Source organism: Chiloscyllium plagiosum, unplaced genomic scaffold (genome assembly GCF_037043375.1).
Source record: "Chiloscyllium plagiosum isolate Xiang-an unplaced genomic scaffold, Cpla_swu_hap1 HiC_scaffold_13, whole genome shotgun sequence".
Taxonomy (NCBI): Eukaryota; Metazoa; Chordata; class Chondrichthyes; order Orectolobiformes; family Hemiscylliidae; genus Chiloscyllium; species Chiloscyllium plagiosum.
This window is the reverse complement of record NW_028270151.1, coordinates 53,528,161-53,551,501: the sequence shown is the minus strand read 5'-3', so window position 1 is coordinate 53,551,501 and position 23,341 is coordinate 53,528,161. Positions and strand designations below refer to the sequence as shown.

At 38.6% G+C, this 23,341-nt stretch overlaps 1 protein-coding gene across 1 annotated transcript; it reads left to right on the top strand.

Annotated features, from left to right (window-relative positions):
- The first annotated feature begins 725 nt into the window (after positions 1-725).
- ccnl1a (cyclin L1a) lies at positions 726-22,578 on the top strand. Its single transcript, XM_087993602.1, has 11 exons — positions 726-1,226; positions 1,350-1,424; positions 2,591-2,700; positions 9,718-9,838; positions 9,945-10,009; positions 13,980-14,079; positions 14,480-14,584; positions 14,711-14,852; positions 15,539-15,650; positions 15,967-16,059; positions 21,883-22,578. The coding sequence occupies exons 1-11, from the start codon at positions 1,023-1,025 to the stop codon at positions 22,235-22,237; spliced, it is 1,482 nt and encodes a 493-aa protein (XP_087849728.1). The 5' UTR covers positions 726-1,022; the 3' UTR covers positions 22,238-22,578.
- The last annotated feature ends 763 nt before the right edge of the window (positions 22,579-23,341 follow it).

The window sequence follows — 23,341 nt, the reverse complement described above, 5'->3', positions numbered from 1 at the left end:
GAGTTTGATTAATCAAATGTGTAATTGATTTGTTCTAGGAGTCAGACAGCTGCTATGCTGGGAACAGGTGTCGACTTGTGAAAAGCCTCACTTGCACACGGTGCCTTGGGCACAGACTAAGCTGCAAAAGTGAGGCAGGCAAGCACAATTCGTACACCCTTGGGCCATACCAAAGCTGGGCTTGTTGATGGGCACCATAGGCAAACCACATGCAAAAGGCCTACAGCCGCTTCTGCATTGGCTGTCTGAAGATGAGGAGCAGATTCTGTGCAGATGTTGACTGACTTTTTCAGTGTTCCCAGCAGTTTCGTTTTACTTTCATCGAAAAAAGAGCCAATCAAATAAAAGGTACTCCACTATTATTTGCAACGGGTCTTGATTTCTGTTGGGTCTCAAATTTTGGTTTGCAACGTATTCATTCATGCAGGAAATGAATTAAAGCACTGTTAACACTGTGCTTGATCTTGTTTTCAGTGACTGGAGTTAGCCTGCATTACTAGGCGTTCATTTATAGGACCATATAGTTCCATTGATACACCCGCAGGCAGCGGGCAACAGTCTCTGGATTCCAGGAAAACACGTGCTAGTGTCATTTCGCAGCGCGCCAGCCAATACGCATCGACCAGTGCGTCACAATGGAGGAGCTGTCGCTGACGTCAGCCCGGCGGCGCGCGCTGGCGAAATGAGTCCCGGGCCTCGCTCCCTCCGCAGTGGTGAAGTGATCAGAGACTTTCCCGAAATTACGTCACGGCATTTCCCCGTCACTATTGCGAAACCTGGAGAGTCACCTCATGTAGTTGGAATTTGTGATAAATGGAACAAATCAGAAGCGCGATCCCGTCAGTTGGGCGTCTATGAGGTGGATTTCAAGGCGTCTTCCTGGTTGGTTTTAGGTGTTTTGTGGAGATCTATATTCCGAGGATCGTTGATACAGCACTTTGTCCTGTCCGGAGGTGGTGTTGGGCGCCGCGCACTGCGCCTGCTCCTTTTCTTCCCCATTTTATTTTTTTGTTCGAGACAAGATGGCGGCGGGTGAGGGGATTCTGATCGGAGACAAGGTTTATTCGGCCGTCTTCCTCACCATCGACAACTCCCTCATCCCCGAGGAGAAGCTCTCACCCACGCCGTCTATGCAGGATGGCCTGGACCTGGAGGTGGAGACTGACCTGCGGATCCTGGGCTGTGAACTGATCCAGTCGGCCGGGATCCTGCTGCGTTTACCGCAGGTGGGTGGCCGGCTGGGTAATGCGGCCTCGGGCTCAGGCTCAGGCCGCGACGCGGAGGCCGCGCTTTATCCCCGTCTCCGGTCGCTAACGCTCTCCCGTTTTCTGTGTTCTCCCCGCCCGCAGGTGGCCATGGCGACAGCTCAGGTTCTCTTCCAGCGTTTCTTCTTCTCCAAGTCCTTCGTCAAACACAGTTTCGAGGTGAGTCCCGCGGGCGGGCCCCTTGGCCTGTGGGTGGGTGGGTGGGGGGGGGGTCCGCTCGGGCCGGGCTGGGCCGGGTCGGGCTGGGCCAGGCCGGGCCGGGCCAGGCCGGGCCGCTCCGATCACTTCCGCTCTTTGGTTTGAATTCGATCGTTTCAGCCCAGCTCCGAGCGAACCCTGTGGGAAATGGAGGCCAGTCATTTCCTCCAAAATGGAAGTGATTTGCCGTTCAACGGGGAGAGGCACCATCCCCCCCCCCCAATTGGATCACTATTTCAAATTCCAAACGTTATCCGAAAATGTGTGGAGTTGGACTCTGTGTTAAGGTTAGGCTTGAGGTGAAATATGTTTAACGCTTCAAATTCTGTTACTCTTGTTTTAAGCGTCAGCAATGATTATTAGCGATGCAGTTAAATTTGATTGTGAGCTTGCTTAACTCTTTATTGCCTTCATAACGTAACCTCAGCGGTCTTATCTGGCAAATTGTGTTTCTGCAATTTTCAATTGATGTCTACATTAGTTACTTGGAGTGGGTTTTACTGAGTTTAAATTTTCCATCACAATTTGTGAAGAGGTGCTTCTAATCTCATGCTTTCCTGCCCTAAATTCACTTCTGGACACCTAAGTTAGGAATAGAGCTGAAAGGGGGAAAATGCACTCTGCTTGAGGGGGTGATGAGGATAGATTCAATTTTCATGCCAAAGGTAACAACTAGGGTATGAGACAAGCTGAATTGCTGTTAGTGAGCTAATGATCTCTGCATTAATCATTGATCCTCTGATTTTAATCATAAAATCTCAATGTAGACAGTAGAAAATGTTTGTCTGCACTTTACCTCTCATTGGAAGAGGCTAATTTGTTCTTCACTCTTCTGATGCTGAGCTAAGCACTGGCTTCAGTAAACTACGAGTATTTATAGATGCCTTTGTCCACTTCCTCAAACGTCCAGTTTTGTGGTTTAAGAAAAAGGTTCACATTGCCTTATGTTGTGAAGAGAGCAAAATGTACTAGTTGATATCTGGATGCCTAAACATCCATTTGCCTTTGAGAGATGGCCTAAAAGGATCATTTTCAGTGATATGCAATTTCTATTGCAAAGTAATCCACTGACTGAGAAATTAATATCCTGGACAATTTAGCTGATAAGCAAAATGATTTCTTTTCAGATTGTTGCAATGGCTTGTATCAATCTTGCATCTAAAATAGAAGAAGCACCTCGTCGTGTGAGAGATGTGATAAATGTATTCCACCATTTGCGTCAGCTAAGAGGCAAAAGGTAAGCCCTTTTCTTCAAGTCCAGTATTTTTTAATGTTCAAAAAGCATTCCTTAGCTTAACCAAGCTTTCAGGGTACCTCCTAATCACTTTGTATCTGATTTTCTTCAGTGTTGACCAAGTGGGGAAAGTAGTGATGTAATCAGTCATACATATCAGCAGAGTCGGTGCTGAAAGAGCAGGTCCTATGTCATTGTTACTATACTTGATCACAGTGACAAGTTTTGGGGAAGGATGAACAGGAAGAACTTATTACTGTCCAGTTATTCCTGTTGGAGTATGTTTGGGACTGGCATTAAGATTACGGGCAAGTAGCTTGCTAATGATTGTTACCTGAGCTGTGGGTAACGCATAGTTACTTGTGTAGTGCAAGTGATTTCTGTAATCCTTGAACACAAATTGGAGCAAGCATGAACTCAGAACAAAAATAACAATGGTTTGTCTGGTCAAAGGAAATTTTGTAATTTTGGATTGGGAATAAAATATTAGCACATTTAGTACAAATGAGAAAGTATAAGCTGGGAAGTCATAATAGATTTTACATTTGTACTGCATGTTAAGTTCATAGCTGCTGCACATCAATTGAAGTTAAAGGGGGATATTTATCTTTTGCCATAATATTCTGAAATAAGTTGGGCAAGAATGATGTATCGTTGTGAATTGAACTTTGTTCTATTGTGATTAGGTATAATTGCTTTTAGCACTATATGGGAGTGTTGCTGTTGGAGGGAGACTGGGTTTCCTTCTGAAGATTGCACTCTTTTTGTATAGTATCAACAGTTCCAAATCTAAAGTATGGGTTCTGCCACTGGGACCTTGAATTTTGTTATAACAATGTGAGTGCAAGGAGGGAACAGACAGACATTGGTTTCTTTGTAACCGAGACTGAAACACCAGATATAAAGGTACCTTCACTTAGCTTGCAAAATTGCTGGCTGAAATATGACCGTTTTGAGAATTGGCCAAATAGATGAGAGGAAGTCCAGTGAAACAAACTGATAAGTCTGGATTTCATTGAAGTGTTCATAAGTCATGATGCAATATTCTGATGCTATTTCCCATCTCTGAAGAAGGCAGCCTGGAGACACTGGCAAAAAGGAGCACAACTAGAAAATGGGCAGTATGAGTCTGGGTGCAGAAGGGTATCAGACTTGAGTCTATTTAAAGTTGCTCTGAATGCATTACCACTGTACTCCTCTGCCCATGTATCAGAAAAACAAAAAATAATTTACAAATATTGACTTTCTCAAGTGTGAAGAGCTGTAAGAAATAATGCTGCATTGTGCGAATTTGTATATCTGTATAATTGAAGCTAGTGACATTTTTAATTCTGAAAATGTGTTCATGGAAAAGCGCAGCAGGTCAGGCAGCATCCAGGGAACAGGAGAATCGACGTTTCGGGCATAAGCCCTTCAGGATTCTCCTGTTCCCTGGATGCTGCCTGACCTGCTGCGCTTTTCCAGCAACACATTTTCAGCTCTGATCTCCAGCATCTGCAGACCTCACTTTCTCCTCACATTTTTAATTCTGTAGCACTGTGTAAATGGAACAAGTGATGTCTTGTATAGTTGAAATTGAAAGGCTACATTTGATCAGAAGTTTAAATTTTACAACTGTTATGTCACTTTGCGGGGATGGGAAAGTGAATTCCCTTTTCACCACGTTTATTGACTAAGTGATGTAGCGGAATGAATTCTTCGTTTAGTCAAAAAAAGTGATTAACCACAATTTCACTGTAGCTTTAAGCAAAAGGCTATTGTAGAAAATTTGTCTTGAGTAACATGAATGTGAAAATTGTTCTCGGATTACTTCTTACTGTGATCGTTTTTACTAATGTGCATGAAGTTAAAATGCAATATTGACTTTTATTCTTTTTTCCCTTGCAACCAACCTAACAGCGACCAACTACATTTACCAAAGACTGGGTGATGTGGAATGGTACGTAAAGATGAAGCTGTCGACATGGCAACAGTGAAAATAAGAAGTGCCGTTTGGTCCCGATGGAGAACCAGTGCTCTTTGAACGGGTCACTGGAATCGGGGGCTTTGGAAGGTTGGGCACAACACCATTAAAACCTAGGAACTCCTGTACTTGGTTCTCAGCTTTTTGTCTTTGCTGTCCAGGTGGTACCATCACATTTTTGCCTTGGTTTTTTAGTTATATATTCTGAATGAGAGGGAGGTTAGTATGCTTCAGAAATATAAAGCTTGGAAACACCTTTTCTACTAACTTCTTAAAATGGCCTATGAAAGACTGATTTAGTGAAGTCAGACCAATGTGCTTGCTTTACACACTAGGGTTTTAGTGCTTGCTTTTGAGAGTAAAGATTGAAATTGTAGACAGATAAGAATTTGACAGTTCTGTCATTCATCATACATGTGCTCTAGCTTTTGCACTTCTGTAGATGGGTTCATCTTGCTTTATGATTGAAGCAAAAAGTGTCCAAAATATGGCAAGTGGATTGTGCTTGGAATGTTAATCTTGTGAAGATTCTTTACTGTAATTGGCTTGTATATTTAATGCCAACTGGCAAGTTTTGACAAGTAGAGAGGGTCCAGCAGGGATCTGTGCAGGGGCCTCTGTTTTTACAATTGATATCAATGATTTGGATAAGGGAAGTGAAGGGATAGTAGTAGGTGACGCACTGAGTTAAGCAGCTGTGAGGTCATCAGAAAGATGCAGGTGGGCCAGGATTTAATGAGTGAGCAGTTGGGGTATAATCTGGAAAAATGTGAAGTAGTTTGGCAGGAAGAATAAAGCATGACATTACTTAAATAGTGAATAACTGCAGAATTCAGAGGTGCAGTACCTCAAAAGTTAGTTTGTAGGTACAGCATGTGATAAAGAAGGTGAGTGAAAAGCTGTTCTTTATTGCAAGAGCAATTGAGCGTAAAAGTAAGGCTGTTATATTACAGTTGTATAGGACATTGATAAGACCACAACATCCATATTATGGAATTTCGGTCTTTTTAAGAGCAAGTGTGAATGCACGGTAGTGCTTCAGAAGAAGTTTGTTCAGATTGATATTGTAAGTAGTGGGCCCTCTTACAGGAAAAGATTGAAGCAACTAGCCTTGTTTTCACTGGTTAAAAATCACAACATCCGGTTATAGTCCAACAGGTTTAACCTGGTGTTGTGATTTTTGACTTTGTACACTCCAGTCCAACACCGGTATCTCCAAATCCATTGTTTTCACTGGAATATAGAAGTATGAGGAGTAACTTTGAGGTATATAGGTACCAAATAGACCTGATCGTGGATGTAGAACAAATGTTTCCTACTATGTGTGAGTAATTAAGTTATCTTACACTGCCACCAAATTTACAAAGTGTCAGAAGTGCAGAAAGGCTGTCCAGCAATGAAAACCCATAATGTGGAGAGGTATACCAGAATTTGCTGAATAATACCTGAATTGTATTATCTTAAAGATTTGTACTTAGTATTGCATCTCCGATTGTTGATAAAATCTTAACTGAGCCAATGAAGAAATGGTGCTAAATCAAACAGTGCTTAATTTCAAATTGGTAAGCCAGTGTATGGAAGATCCTATCAATAGGATAGGTAGAGTGGGAGCAATGAAGTGCTATATTAGTATTGTGGGAACAACTTAACCTATTCTCCTGAAAATGGTGGTAAGTAATGGTATAGAAACTTAAACGGCTGAAGATAGGAATGTCACTAAACTAGTTCCGACCAAAATTTAATGAACTATGATGCCAATCTTGTCTCTATTTTGGAAGATTATTTTCCCAGAGTATCTAACATTCTCAGTATTCATTGGTAAAATAGTATTTGTGGTGAGTCAGTTTGTAGTGTCCTTCATTACCAGTTTTATTTAAATGCATTATCTTTAGACTTGGATTTTAGTAATGTCTATACATCAGCACAGACATGTTGCATGGATTTAGAAAAAAAATCTTAATATTTCTAATCCAACACAAGAATGTAAACAGCATTTTAAGTGTCAGCATTTTTTCTGTTGGTTTCTCAGGACCATTTGGCAAACTGACTGTTTTGGAAAAGGTTGGGGGATAAGACAAGTATATGTATAGATGTATTTTCCATGCTCTTTAGGTGTATTTAAATCTACTTGAATGTATAACAGTTTTAAGACACGATATTGGAAATCATTTGCAATGTACATTAAAAGCACACAGAAATTAAAAGTTACACGTGTCCCACCAATTGTGGGAGGTTGCAATTACTGTGCAGCAGCTTAGCTTCCATTATAGATTGCACATTCCAAATTTGTATAAATGGAAAACTTTGCACTGGCAAGACAAAGCAAGCTGTTAAGATAGTGACTATTAGATGGGTGAATGTGCAACTGTTATTTAAAGTTGGTTTTAAAGCTTTCTGTTGCATATTTGCTGTGAATTTTTCATTTTCTTACTTCAGTTTTTGGGGAGTGAATCTGTGAATAATATCTCCAAGCCAGATCATCTTCAGGTAGTGATTTTTGATGAATTGGCTATGGAGACAAGTGAGACATTTGTAAACATTAATCTATAATCAGAAAAAGGAACTCAACCAAGCTGATACTTTTGTTTTTCCTCTTGCTTTTCTACCAAATCTATTTGTTGCAAATGCTGTCTTACTGAGCTCAGACTAGAATTACACCACAGGGCTGCTGGTGTGTATTTCTCAATGTTGCGCACACGTAGTAGTTTTCATCTGTCTTCAACATTAGACACATTAATTTAGTCAGGAAGAAATAATGTAAACTCATCAGTCTGGTGCAGATTGATTATGGAAATCTGGAATATCAGCTCCATATTGGTGACTGAGAAATAATTAAGTGACAGTACTACTTGGAAAATTGCGTATTGACCTGTGTAAATGTTGAACTGTTCGAAACAAGTCTGTAGTGAAACTGTTCATCTTGAAAAGTTAAATTGTGATAAACTTTGTTGCAGTTTAACAGTTTGTATCTGAAACTTGTTCAAACACTTGTCTTTATGAACTTAAATAATTGATAAGTGAATATTTGGAAAGTGAATCTAAGTTAAACTTCTAAAAGTCCAAACTAATGTCAATGGGACCAACTGCATATTCTATTAAGATTGCTCTTCACCGAATTATTTCTTTTACAAGTTACTGACTCGGAGTGCTTAGAATTAAATAGAATAGCTAGTCTGAGTATCCCTAAATAGCGGTTAGAAACTCATTTTGACAAGTGTTAATAGCAGTACTCACCTCTGCCTCCTTATAATTTCAGCTGGGGCAGAAGAGACTGAGTCATATTTCAGGGATAGAAGAAGCAACCTGCAGAGGAGTTATATATAATGTAGAAATGTATGGGTCATTACATCATAAGCATTAAAAAAAAATTCAGTATTAACAAATGTTTCAGTGAGAACAACTTTCTAAGGCCTGGATTTCTAACTTGCTAATGTATGTAATCTTTTTGGTGGCTATTTCTGTTTAATAACTTTCCTGAGTGCCTTTGAATGTCGTGTCTTGATACTTTTTACTTTATCTCCTCATGTAGATTTTGGGCATAAGTTTATAAAATGTAATTTTCCTGACCTGTAATATTTCGTTACCAACCGAAATGTTGCTGCTTGGACAGAGTGCATTAATGAGACTTCTCTGAAATCTGCTAATGCTATTTGGCTGCTGATTATTCTTCCTAATATGCTAGCCTGGAAAAGTCAGTTTAGATTCACTGACCATTCAACTTGTAACTTTAAAATTAGTTTGGTACTGATTTAAGATTTTAGTGCATACGAATACATCCTAGCATTAAAATTCCTCACAAGACTGTGAAGATTCTTTGTTTAGAGGTAGAAGGCTGATAGTGTTACAGAATCTGCAGGAAATAAGATGCTAAAATTACATCCAAAGTAGTGATGCACCTAATAGATCTGTGGGGCTAAGACGGGTATAAAATGTGGTTGTTGCAATTTAAGGCCTGGAATGTTGACCTCAGAGCAGATATATTTGAGTCTTTGAATAAATCCTGAGCTTTACCATAGCCACATGTTGAATTGCCATGGTACTTAAATTGAGCATGCCTTGTCTGCAAACTCAATTGATTCAAACACAGTTTTAAGTTAACTTCCTTAAAAAACCAAACATAAGCTATTTGGCCCATGGCTAGTGTATTGCGTCAGTGTGGAGCTCTATTTGGTATAATGGTACTTGCTGTTAACTGTTTTAAACTAACTTTATAATAGTATGACAATAAGCCTTAAAGTCAACAAATGCATCTCTACATCATGTAAATTTGAAGTTAGGCAGGTACAGCTTGTAGGTGAACAGATACATTTTTAAAAAGTGACTTGGAAACATTTGGTCAAAAAATACACAGTTGATTTTCTTGGGAGCAACCATGGAGTGAATGATGCAGCACATCGTGTGCAAACAAAATAAAAACAGCATTCTCAATTTGAAGTGTTTTACAAATATGTATTTTCTGCTGTTTAAGATGACAACATTGGAAAAAAAGATTTCTGGTTGTGTATTTTTTGAGCAGATTGGCATCAGAAGAAAGAACAGCAGCATAAAGTTAAGTAAAGAGATTATGATCAGGATGACGTCTGCATTGTGCACTTGAATTGCATTCTAATTGGCAGGTCTTCAATGATTTGATATTTATTGTACCATATGAGAGTATGGTGTTGATTAAAATATGAAAATTAAGAAAATGCAAGTGGTTTAGTTTTGAATTTATTTAGATATACTGTGTAATTCTCAGTAATTGATTACAAAAATTACTAACCACCAATCAATTTTAATAGTATTATTTTATTAGGTAGGCCCTACTACTTGAGCATATTATTTCCCTCGTTGCTGGTGGTAACAGCAAATCAGGCTGTTCAGCATATTTGCTGCGTAATTTTCAGTTTGAAATGGACAGCACAAGACCAAGGCTTTGGAGGCAGTTACAGGAGTTTCTTCTGATGGTTGGTTGGAAAGGAAAAAGTCCCTTTTGTTTTTAAGGAGTATTAGAAGTACAAACTAATTGCAAGTGTTTCTGTTTTAGACTGCAAATAGTTTTAATTTTTTTAAACCAGGACTCCAACACCACTGATACTTGACCAAAACTACATTAACACCAAAAACCAAGTGATCAAAGCAGAAAGACGAGTACTAAAGGAATTGGGATTTTGCGTTCATGTAAAGCATCCACACAAGGTAAACTGGTAGATATTTAATTTTTCTTTAATACAACTAGAAGTGTAAGATTTAAAAAAAAATAACTTCTCTCCCCCCCCCCCCCCCCCCCTCCCCTTCTTTCTAGATAATCTTTATGTATCTTCAAGTGCTTGAGTGTGAAAGGAATCAAACACTTGTGCAAACAGCTTGGTAAGTTGCTTCTTTGACTTTGTAGAGCCATGGAAACTGTATGTGGAATTGAAATAATGTGTTTAAGATTTGTAATGTATATCAAATTTAAAAAGCTAAAATGTTTACAGTTGGTATTCTAACTTTTGTATCTATACAGAACTGGGTGCATAATTCAGTGTAACGAATCATATTTTCAATGGTGAACATTTGTACTATAAATTTATGAACATGGTACCATAATTTCTGCATACTGTTTTCATGGCTTGTTTGTTCAGTGTCACAAAGGAGAGCTCAATTTAACTTTGTTCTTTTTTCTACTCTTTTTAATTAAAGGGTAGTCCATGATGGTAAGTCATAGAACTCAAAGAACTCTGCCCTCTGAACTGCTTCTCAACTTCATGACCTAAGGATGGCCTTTGATTGGCTACCCCTTCAGCCAATCCAGTGCAAGCTCTCATCCGAGACAGCTATTCACTGAAGTAGTCACAAAACATCTGGCAACGTCTTCTAGTTCTGGCGGGGTTTTGAAGGATTTGTATTGACTTCTGGATATTCATTACGTACTTTCAGTAATTTAGATTATATATCTAATGTTTCTAGTCTTGAGTATTAGAATGTGAAATTTTAAAGCATGTTGAAGGGAAGGACCTAAATCACGTTATATGCTACAGCATACTCAAAATATTTAACTGGTACAGATAGAAAGATTTGACCGCATTCTTATTACTGCTAGTTTTAAACTGTTTACAGGCTGCAATCTAAACTTGATTAGACCTTCCAACCAAGAATTCTGGTTGTTTCCTATATGAATGTAAATTTAGCTCACTGCTTGAGCTATGTCTGGGTGGAGGGGAAGCCCATATGGCTATGGGAGTTTGACAAATGAAATTTCTAATACAATTGCTCCTAATGTTTTTAATTCATCTGTCACCTTTTAATTATTTAACATAGTTTGTAAGTTGATAAATTATTTCTTCACTAGTTTCCTTGTCTGACAAATGGGAGGTGCTATCGAAGCTACTTGTCTTGCATTCAACAAAAGATAACAAAATTTCAAAGGGAATAGCCATTTACACCGTGAGACAACGTATGGCATATGTTGTAAAGTTGGCCTTATCAAAACCTTCCAAATGGAGAATAAGCCATTTGCTTACCATGATTATTTGATGTTGAAACTTGGATACTTTAAAACAGTCTTCGTTTATCACAGTGAGATAATTGCTCACTGAGTATCATGCAAGTTAATGACTGCGATTCTGGCTGCTGTGTTTTAGACTTGTCAAGTCTACGTCAAATTACTCTGTGCGGATGAGAAACTTGAAGCAGGTGTAACTGACAGGTGATGTTAGTCATTTTACGTAATATCGATATGAGTGATATTCTCTAACAGCATACTGCTGTCAAGTCAGAAATGTTTTGCCTAGCACAAGGAAAATTGAGTTTCGGTATGATGCCAGTTACATGGATCAGGTATATCAATTACAGGTAGATCGTATCAAGCAGCGCACCCCTTCAGTAGACTATTGACCATACTCCACCAGCGTGTGCTTGCAAAACTGAATAGTGTCCAACTTAAGATGTGATTATCCATTTGGGCAACACATCAATCCTAAGTGTGTCAAGAATTGCATTAACAACCAATTACATATTGAATTCCACAAGCAATATGGCTCACCTATATTTGCTTGAAACTACATAAGTTTATATGCAGGGTTTGACCATCTGAATGTAAACTAAGTGATGATTACAGTCCCCTGGTGCATTCTACAGGGCAGTACCTCAACCAATAGGTTCATTTGCCAATTGCTTAACAACCTATTTGACAGTATCATAGAATCCCTGCAGTGTGGAACAAGGCCATTTGACCGTCTGAATGGTACTCCTTCAAACCCAGTGCCCTGGTCTATACCGGCAATGCTGCATTTACCCAGTCCAGTCTTCCTAATCTGCACTACTTTGGGCAGTCAGGGAACTAGAGCAACTGGCAAAAGCCCACGCAGGTGTGGTAAGCTTACAAACTCCATTCAGACGGTCACCCAAGGCTGGAATTGAACCTGAATCCCTGGCACTGAGGCACTACTAACCACTAAAACTTGTGCTACCCTTAAATCGTTACTCCAGTTGGTATTTTATCTGTCCTGATGTATACAAAATGAAAAGCTTTATGGTCATGACTTTCTGACAAAAATCATGTTCTGCGCAGCAAAGTGATCAATTCCCCCTACCCCCCCAATTATGTACAATTTGCCCAGCATTAGTGTTGAATGTAGTATAAAAAATGTATGCTGGTGAACAGCATTCTCTCAATCTTAACAGACCTTTTGTTTTTGCTGCTACACTTTCCTAAATGGTAATTCAGGTAATAAATTGTGATTTAACCTTTCCCTTGGTTTGATTGATCCCAATTGATTGAAGGTGTATTTTCAATTAATAAAGTTTTGCTTGAGGTCGCAAGTGTTGCCATTATGATCATTGTAAACAATACAAATTAATTAATATTTAAAAGTTAAATTTAATATTATTACGATAATCTCAATCCATAATTTAAGCTAATCAAGCCATGTCAACTTTCTGTAGGCAGAATGCATACTGCAGATTTACATTGCACCGATGTAACAAACAATACATGTTCAGGTCACAGCCATGATCAATGGTTAACATGAGCATTGAGTAGCAGGTAAAGTGGTAGTCTTAAAAGACAACCTGTGCTTAGACAATGTGAAATGTAAGAAATGGGCTTGTGCAGTATAAGGCTAAACATAGATTGTGGGACAAAGTTGTGGACATTGAAACAGAGAGCTTCCTGTCTGTGTTGTCATATCAGACCAAAGCTAGCAGTTGTCTTCTGCTTTTAAAATGTTTAGAACAAGGCCTTTCAGTTCTATAGCTGTGATGTAGTCAGCATCTTCATCCCCTCTGCTTTTATTGTATACTCTGGGTAATTGCAATGACCGAAGCTTATGGCCTAGTTTGTTAAAGCTGGTCACTTTACAAGTCTTGTTATACCACAGTTTCTAATGAATACTTGCAATAGATCTGCTAGATGAGTCTTGATGGCGTTTTTATCTTTTACAATAGTACGCTTTTGGAGATAAAGTGAAGGCCTTTCGAACTCTGTAGTCCTTTCTGGATTGGTATAATACCCACAACTGTAGTGCATGATTAACTGAAAACCCCTTTGGTCTCAAGTGGCAGGCACGAAGGCCAGTGAACATTTTTGAAAATTTGAATTTGTGCAGTATATATTATAAACATCAAGGTCATAATCTCAATGGAGCTTTGTAATTATTTATCTTTCCAGTAAGGGATTGGAGTAGGAGCACTGAACATAATTTTGTGTTGGAGAGGCTCTTTGCATTTCTTAAATTGCTTCTGACAGCCCCACACTGAGGATTGACTGATTGTTTGTGCTTTGCATGGTGCCCTGTTGTCTCACATGCATTTTACCACTGAAGAAACTTGAGAAAAATGTGAGTTAATCTTGATGTTCCATTATGCATCTTCAATAAGTAGTGAATGTTGTGCAAGTTGGTCCCTTTTAACATGGGGTTTATTTTGTAGTTATAATTCATTGTTCCACTGGGAAGCCATGGAGTGTGAGCACATTTTATGTTTTTTTATTGTTCAATTTCCAGAATGCTTGTATTCTTGAGGTTCACCTTAGTTTAAATATTGCTCTTCCTTGATAGCTGCCAGAGAATGTCAATCGACTATTTTGGAAAATTCCATACAATATTTGTTCAAGTTGTATTTACAGAATCAAAATGTGGCTTTATAATGGTCTATATTGTATGTTCTATATTTCAAATAATACCTTTAATGTTTGTTTAGTTTTATTTCATATTTCAATACCTTCAGCGCAGACTTCTAATATATCAGAGGGCATATTGTTTCAACTAAGAAAAAAGAACAATGCCACAAGTCTCCTTTCTTCTATAAACTTGGAGTTGATTAATTTCTAATAAATTTTGTCTCTAATGTCTTTCAGGAATTACATGAATGACAGTCTGCGCACAAGTGTATTTGTCCGGTTTAAGCCAGAAACCATAGCATGTGCATGCATCTACCTTGCAGCTAGAGCTTTACAAGTGAGTGCAGAGAGACTAAATAAAAGAGAGCATCTGGAAGTAGTCATACTTTATTCTCCAAATTATTTAGATGGTTAAAGCTTAATCAGCCTACAGTATTTTGAATCCGAGCTCTCTAGTTCGAACACCCAATTGAATGAGTGCCTGATGAAATACTGATACTTTGCACACTAATCTGAAGGCAAAGAAGTACCTATTTTCAGTCTTAATACTTTCCAGATGGGAACTTGATAAATCTAAATGTTTCTCTTTGATGTTTTTCCCTGGGGTAAAGGAAATTATAAGATGGTTAGAATCTCCATGGTTTGCAGTAAATAATTTCACTAGTAGACACTTGTAATTCAGTGTTGTATGTGTTAATGTATTTTATATTCCTGAGTTTATTTTTTTCTTTACTCAGATTGTTTTACCAAATCGCCCTCATTGGTTTGTGCTTTTTGGTGCAAAAGAAGAGGAAATCCAGGATATTTGCATCACGACTTTGAAACTTTATACCCGAAAGAAGGTCAGTTAAACACTACTTTAGTATTGAGAAAATGGTATAATTGGTAAAAATGAGGTCTCCATTGTATAGTGTTGAATCTGATAGCTTTTAGTTTCTCTCAAAATGTGGCAAATTATGTCTTCACAGCCTAACTATGAGCATGTGGAGAAAGAAGTAGAGAAGAGGAAAGTTGCATTACAGGAAGCTAAATTAAAAGCCAAAGGATTGAACCCTGATGGAACTCCTGCACTTTCCACTTTGGGAGGCTTCTCTCCAGGTTCTAAACCTTGTAAGTGTATGAAATGTAATGGAGTGTTTATGCGTCGTATGTCTTTTATACAAAACATGCTAATTTTTCATGCTTGCTGTTTTGGTATCCGTTTGCTTCTCACTTTCAGTTTGCTAGAGCAACGTGAGAAGCAAAGTAAACTGAATGTATACGTTCTTAGAGTCATAGAAATGTACAGCGCGGAAACAGACTCTTTGGTCCATGCCGACCAGTTATCCCAACGCAATCTAGTCCCACCTGCCGGCACATGGCCCATATCCCTCCAAACCCTTCTTCCTGCCACACAATACACCATCTTTCAATTGGCTGTGCATCCTCATGGGGAGACCTGGAGAGGGCACTTTAGTTACATTGCAGAGTGTTAATACCATACAGGAGAGAGACTTGGATCAGTTGACCCTCTGGCAGATTTCTGTATTAAGATACTGGGCATTGATGCAATATCCAAATATTGTTTAATGAATTCTGGCAGGCTAATTGTCTAGTCCCAGGCTTTTCTGTTGGATCTGCTGACTTGCAGTTGCTCCAGTTTACTTACATGGGTGTCCATTTGTTGTTTTAAGTTTCAAATAAATATTTAGACTTTATTTTGCATTTGAAGTTATTCATAGTCCTAAAAATGCTTCAGAGTTAATGTGCTGTCTAAAATGCTTAGAATTTCAAATGAAGTCAGATTTTGTGTTTAGGTTCACCCAGAGAAGCTAAGTCCGAAGACAAGACGCCTGGAATTCAGAATGCTAAAGCAATCAAAAAGGAGCCTGAAGACCGTCAGTTGAACTCTAAAAGTCCATACAACGGGTTAGTAATCAAGTATTTCACTCTCTATTTAGAAATGGGGTTTTAAATATTAAAAGTTGACCAAAGTGAGAGAGATCGATTCTCAATCTCAATCTTGGAGGATAAGTGGAGGAGGATAAGTGGAGGACTTGGAGGATAAGTCCCAATTCTTTGAAGGAGCTAATTGATTAGTGTCACTCCTCCCTACTGTTTACATACTATTGCAAATTTTGGTTATTGAGGTGCTGTTACTCAAAATTGTCATATTTATAGATGTGATATCAGCACAATCAAGTCAGCATAATACTTCAAAAATCTTGTTGCCTAAAATATATAGGCTGAGAAAAGAAAGTAAACCAAGCCGAAACAGTAGGAGTGCCAGTCGTTCAAGGTCACGAACAAGATCAAGGTCCCGTTCACCACGAAGGCAGTAAGTACTTGTACCTGATTTAGTGGATGTAAGTGATTTGTAGCTTGTAATATTGGCAGAATCCTTCATCCAAGGCTAGCATTTTATAACTCTACTGGAAATAAACGATTAAGAAATGGAATCTAAAATGTATGAATCTAATTGCTAATATGTTATACCATGACTTTTTGGCATTCATTATATAGAAAAGTAATCTGTAATCCAGTGCTAGGGAAATAATTTTATATAGAACCAATCAGGGATAGTGAGAATAATTGGACCTAGTTGCTTCATGTATTTTGCTTCTTATTTTGAAGTTGTATTCTGCTTGCCTAATTAAGCTTCCATCATTCATGTAAATGTGCTCTAATGTCAAAATCTCCAGTGTTACTCTTTTACACAAACATATTGGTAGTGGTAATAACAGTTATGGGCTACTTGTTACATTTCTGCTGTGTAGCACAAAATACTGACAGGAAATGTAGAATGTCAGAAATTTAATGCATTACGAGTTAGTCTCGTGATACATTGCTTAGAACATAGAACAGTACAGGCCCTTTGGCCCATGATGTTGTGCTGACCATTTATCTTAATCTAAGGTCAGCCTAACCTACATGCCCCTCAATTTGCTGCTGTCCATGTGCTTGTCCAGCATTTGTTTAAATGTCCCTAATGTTTCTGACTCTACTACTCCCCTCTACCTTCCTGCAATCACCTTAAAATTATGGCCCCTCATGATAACCATTTCTACCCTGGGGAAAAGTCTCCAGCTATCTACTTTATCTATGCCTCTCATTACCTTGTACATCTCTATTAAGTCACCTCTCTTCCTTCTCTCCAGTGTGAAAAGCCTTAGCTCATTCAACCTGTCTCCATAACACAAGCCCTCCAGTCCAGGCAGCATCCTAGTAAATCTCCTGTACCATCTCTACAGCATCTACATCCTTCCTACAATGAGGTGACCAGAACTGAATGCAATATTCCAAGTGTGGTCTAACCAGGGTTTTAAAAGAGCTGCGGCAAAATCTTGCAGTTCTTAAACTCAATTCCCTGTTAATGAAAGCTAAAACACCATATGTACTCTTAACAACCCTCTCAACTTGGGTGGCAACTTTTCAGGAATCTATGGACGTGGACCCCAAGATCCTGCTGTTACTCCACGCTGCCAAGAATCCTGTCTTTAACCTTGTATTCAGCACTCAAATTCGACCTTCCAAAATGAATCACTTTGCATTTATCCAAATTGAATTCCATCTGCCACTTCTCAGCCCAGTTCTGCATACTGTCGAGTTGAAGTCTGCAACCGTCCTTGACACTATCTACAACACTACCAATCTTTGTGTCATCAGCAAACTTACTAACCCACCCTTCCACCTATTATCCCAATTCCTGTATAAAAACTACAAAAAGCAGAGGCCCAAGAACAGATCCCTGTGGGACACTACTGGTCACTGACCTCCAAGTGGAATACTTTCCATCCACTACCACTCACTATCGTCTTGCGGTCAGCCAATTCTGTGTCCAGACAGCCAAAATTTCCCTATATCCCATACCTCCTAACTTTCCGAATGAGCCTACCATGGGGAATCTTATCAAATACCTTACAGAAATCCATAAAGATTTTCCACTGCTCGATTTTCATCAACTTGTCTCGTCACACCCTCAAAGAACTCAATAGGCTTGAGAGGCACGACCTGCCCCCTTCAAAGACATGCTCACTATCTTTATTCAAACTATGTTTTTCCAAATTGTCATGAATCCTATCTCTCAGAATTCTTTCTAGTACACTGCTTACCACAGACATAAGACTAACTGGTATCTCACTCCCAGGGATTTCACTATTCCCTTTCTTGAACAGAGGGAGAACATTCGCCTCCTTCCAGTCATCCGGTACTACTCCCGTGGAGAGTGAGGATGCAAAGATCATCACCAGAGGCGCGGCAATCTCATTCCTCATTTGCCTTAGTATTCTTGGATATATCTGGTCCAGTCCTGGGGGCTTATCTAGCTTGATGCTTCCTAGAATTGCAAGGTTTGCGAAGGTTTGTAGCTCAGTTTGAGGTTGGACCAACACTGACCAAATACTTAACTACACCAGCAACCATCCCAACACACACACACAAACAAAACTGTATCAGAACACTATTCCAATGAGCCACCACACACTGCAGCACAGACGAACTTTGGAAAACAGAGGAGAACCACCTATACAACGTATTCAAGAAGAACGGATACTCAAAAGATACAGTGCATAGATTTCTCAAGAACAAACCACGACAAGCAGACCAAACACAACCAGAAACCCTAACCACCTTACCATACATCAAAGAAGTTTCAGAAATGACAGCCAGACTACTAAGACCCCTCTGAATCCTAGTAGCACACAAACCCACCAACACTCAAACAAAAACTAACAAACTTAAAAGACCCAGTACAACCCATGGACAAAACCAACGTCATCTACAAAATTCCATGCAAGGGCTGCCACAAACACTACGTAGGACAAACAGGAAGAAAGTTAGCCAACAAGATACACGAACACCAGCTAGTCACAAAAAGACACGACCCTCTCCCTGGTAGCCATACACACAGATGGAAAAAACACCATTTCGACTGGGACAACACATCTATCCTGGGACAGGCTAAGCAAAGACATGCCAGAGAATTCCTGGAGGCCTGGCACTCCAACCACAACGCCATAAACAAGCAGATAGATCTAGATGCCATCTATCAACCCCTCAAAACGAACAGGAAATGATATCACCACAAACCCCAGGAACCCCATCCAGGACAAATATATAAATAGAAAGCAGGAGACAACAGCTTTGCTTCACTTGGAGGTCGCCACTGATGATGTTACCTAGCCAGGTAATGAAACGTCTGGATATCAAACCTACACCCTAAGCTTCCTAGAATTTCCAGCATATCCACTTTTTTAATATCAATCTGTTCAAGCCTATTAATCTGGTCCACTGTGTCCTCGCTATCAACATGGTCCCCCTTTCTAGTGAACCTCCCCTACCTCTTAAGACTCCAGGGACCCTACCCTGATCGTTCTTATTCCTCAGATAAGTGTAGAATGCCTTTGGGTTTTCCATAATTCTTTCTGCCAAGGCTTTTTAATGCCCTTCCCAGCTTTCATTAGTCCATTTTTGTGTTCTTTCCTAGCTACCCTGTAATCCTCTAAAGCTGTGTCAGATCCTTCTTCGTAAGCTTCCTTTTTCCAAAGAAGCTCCTCTTGTCATCCAAGGTTCCTTTACGTTACCATTCCTTGCCTGAATCAGTGGCACAAAGCTATCCAACATTCGCAACAAGTGCTCCTGAAACAGCCTCTGTGCTTTTGTTCGCCTCCTGTAGAACAATTGTTCCCAATTTATATTCCACAGCTCATGTCTAATGGAAGTATAATTCCCCTCCCCCAATTAAATACCTTCCCATACTATCTGTTCCTAGCCCTCTCCAAGGCTATGGCGAAAGTGAGGCTTGAGTATCCTGAGTTATTGAGATGGGAAAAGATTCGAGTTATGGGTGCGAGGTAAAGGAAAGCACTGCCTTATTCTTTTTATTTCCTGTTTCCTCTTTTTAAAAAAAAAATCTAGTACAAGATCTGTGGGGTGGCTCAGTGGTTAGCACTACTGCCACACAGCACCAGGGACCCGGGTTTGATTCCAGCCTTGGGCAACTGTCTGTGTGGAGTTTGCACATTCTCCCCGTGTCTGTGTGGGTTTCCTCTGGGTGCTCCGATTTCCTCCCACAAAGATGTGCAGGTCAGGTGAATTGTCCATTCTAAATTGTCCATTCTAAATTGTCCATTCTAAATTGTCCATTCTAAATTGTCCATTCTAAATTGTCCATTCTAAATTGTCCATTCTAAACTGTCCATTCTAAACTGTCCATTCTAAACTGTCCATTCTAAACTGTCCATTCTAAACTGTCCATTCTAAACTGTCCATTCTAAACTGTCCATTCTAAACTGTCCATTCTAAACTGTCCATTCTAAACTGTCCATTCTAAACTGTCCATTCTAAACTGTCCATTCTAAACTGTCCATTCTAAACTGTCCATTCTAAACTGTCCATTCTAAATTGTCCATTCTAAATTGTCCATTCTAAATTGTCCATTCTAAATTGTCCATTCTAAATTGTCCATTCTAAATTGTCCATTCTAAATTGTCCATTCTAAATTGTCCATTCTAAATTGTCCATTCTAAATTGTCCATTCTAAATTGTCCATTCTAAATTGTCCATTCTAAATTGTCCATTCTAAATTGTCCATTCTAAATTGTCCATTCTAAATTGTCCATTCTAAATTGTCCATTCTAAATTGTCCATTCTAAATTGTCCATTCTAAATTGTCCATTCTAAATTGTCCATTCTAAATTGTCCATTCTAAATTGTCCATTCTAAATTGTCCATTCTAAATTGTCCATTCTAAATTGTCCATTCTAAATTGTCCATTCTAAATTGTCCATTCTAAATTGTCCATTCTAAATTGTCCATTCTAAATTGTCCATTCTAAATTGTCCATTCTAAATTGTCCATTCTAAATTGTCCATTCTAAATTGTCCATTCTAAATTGTCCATTCTAAATTGTCCATTCTAAATTGTCCATTCTAAATTGTCCATTCTAAATTGTCCATTCTAAATTGTCCATTCTAAATTGTCCATTCTAAATTGTCCATTCTAAATTGTCCATTCTAAATTGTCCATTCTAAATTGTCCATTCTAAATTGTCCATTCTAAATTGTCCATTCTAAATTGTCCATTCTAAATTGTCCATTCTAAATTGTCCATTCTAAATTGTCCATTCTAAATTGTCCATTCTAAATTGTCCATTCTAAATTGTCCATTCTAAATTGTCCATTCTAAATTGTCCATTCTAAATTGTCCATTCTAAATTGTCCATTCTAAATTGTCCATTCTAAATTGTCCATTCTAAATTGTCCATTCTAAATTGTCCATTCTAAATTGTCCATTCTAAATTGTCCATTCTAAATTGTCCATTCTAAATTGTCCATTCTAAATTGTCCATTCTAAATTGTCCATTCTAAATTGTCCATTCTAAATTGTCCATTCTAAATTGTCCATTCTAAATTGTCCATTCTAAATTGTCCATTCTAAATTGTCCATTCTAAATTGTCCATTCTAAATTGTCCATTATGTTAGGTGCATTAGTCAGGATAAGTATAGGGTAGGGAAATGGGTCTGGGTGGGTTATTCTTCGGAGGGTCAGTGTGGACTTGTTGGGCCGACAGGTCTGTTTCCATACTGTAGGGAATCTAATCTCTAAACTTCTGCCCCCAATATTCTTTTAATTGTTTTATCAAATTATAAACAAAGGTTGGAGTAACAGTGGTGGTAGTAACCAAATATCCCATGCCTTTTTGACTAAGTAATCTGGATAATTCCTCCTGGTCCCGTTCCCAAAACACGCCCACTTCTTGGCTGTCATCCACGTTTTTGTATTGTGTGTCATGCTTGGATAACTTTCAGCAGGCAGTGTTCATACTTAAGTATTTAAAATCACTTTCATAGAAACATCGGATAAAGGATTTGCAGGAGCATCACAGCTCCTTGTCAGTACCCAGTTAATGTGCATCTGAAGTGTGAAGATGGTAGTGATCTGTAACCTTTCTTGATTGTTGCCTATTTAAGTCTAAGTTAGTTGAGGCCAGATATATTGCTACGGAAGACCTAATAGAAATTCTGTTGTTGTGTGTTTACACTTGTTCTTGATGGATTTAGAAGTATATTTTCTTCTCTTAATGAAGCTGAGTCTATATTTTCAATGGCGCTGGTTATATGGTTTTGCAATGTTCTTAATTTTTTTTCCAATTTCTTTTAGCTATAATAGAAGAAGTAGATCTGGGACTTACAGTTCCCGATCAAGGAGCAGATCCCATAGTCACAGCATGTCCCCTCGTCGACGTCACAATCATGTATCACCACACATCAAATCAAAATCTCATCGCAGTGAGGAAACAAAAATTTCTATAAGGCATGGTCACAAGAGGAAGAAATCACATAGTAGATCCCATAGCCGTAGTAAGTCCAGGGAGCGTTGTGATCTTGTAAAGAAACGACGTCATGAAAAAGAGCATCATAGGGACAGACATGAGCGGTCGCATTCTTATGAAAGATCCCATAAAAGTAAACATCATAGCAGTAGTCACTCAGGACATAGCAGGCATCGTCGGTAAATACTAAGTTAATTTAATTACAATACCTAAATGTAATTACTTTCAGTGTATAGAATATTGACTTGTAAATGATGCTTTTTATAAGTGGTTTGTTTAAAAGGTTACTTGGTTTATGCAAAGATCATTAATGGGAAAACAAATGGAAAAATTTTTGCATATTTTCAAAAATACTTTATTTGACTGTATAATTAACCATGGACAAATTTATGTATGCAGAGCTTTTCTCTATTCTACAGAATTTGAAAGGAGTTTGCTGTAGATGTATACCTTATTTTTATACAATGAAAATGGACACCGGGTATATTTAAATATGAGTTCATTTATTAAAACTGTGGTGATTACTTTGTTAGACTGGTTTTTAGTCTGCATGTGGTCATACATTTTTTTACAGAAAATAAAAAAAATGAAAAGCTTGTGTGTTATTTGGATTTAGTTGAAGTCTAAACTAGTTTAAACAAGTTTGGTTAACTTAGTCACTCAAATTGACAGAACAAAAACTTATAATTTCGTGGTCCCTTTTGAAATGTAATTCCTTGCTCCCGTTCTTTAAATTTTGAGAATTGTGCATTCTTTTGAATTTTGTATCAAACCTTCTGTTTGGAGTAGTTTATTTTAACAACAACTTCCCAAAGTTACTCTGTCCAGGCCATTTAGTATTCTGTATGTTTCAATTAGGTCCCCCCCAATCCTTCTGAACTCCGAGTGTAAACCCAGAGTCCTCAAACATTCCTCATATGTTAGTCTTTCCATTTCTGGGTTAATTTTCATGAACCTCCTCTGAACACGCTTCAGGGCCAGTACATCCTTGGTAATGAGGCCTAAAACTGGACACAGTATTCTACATGTGTTCTGACTAGAGTCTCAGAAGTACATGACTGCTTTTATATTAAAGTCCTCAAAATAAATGCCATCATTGCATTTGCCTTCCTAACTCGACTCAACCTGCAAGTTTACATTGAGACAATTTCGGACTACAACTCCCATGGCACTTCAGACTTCTGAATTTTCTCCCCTTTTTAGAAAATAGCTCATGTCCCTATTCTTCCTACCAAAGTGCACACTCTCACTTTTCCATATTGTACTCTATCTGTCACTTATGTCCAC

Coding starts and splice junctions, on each gene's coding strand:
- ccnl1a (XM_087993602.1), top strand. CDS start 1,023: ATGGCGGCGGGTGAGGGGATTCTGATCGGAGACAAGGTTTATTCGGCC. Junction 1,425..2,590: donor TCGTCAAACACAGTTTCGAG/GTGAGTCCCGCG, acceptor ATTTCTTTTCAG/ATTGTTGCAATGGCTTGTAT. Junction 14,080..14,479: donor TTGCAGCTAGAGCTTTACAA/GTGAGTGCAGAG, acceptor TTCTTTACTCAG/ATTGTTTTACCAAATCGCCC.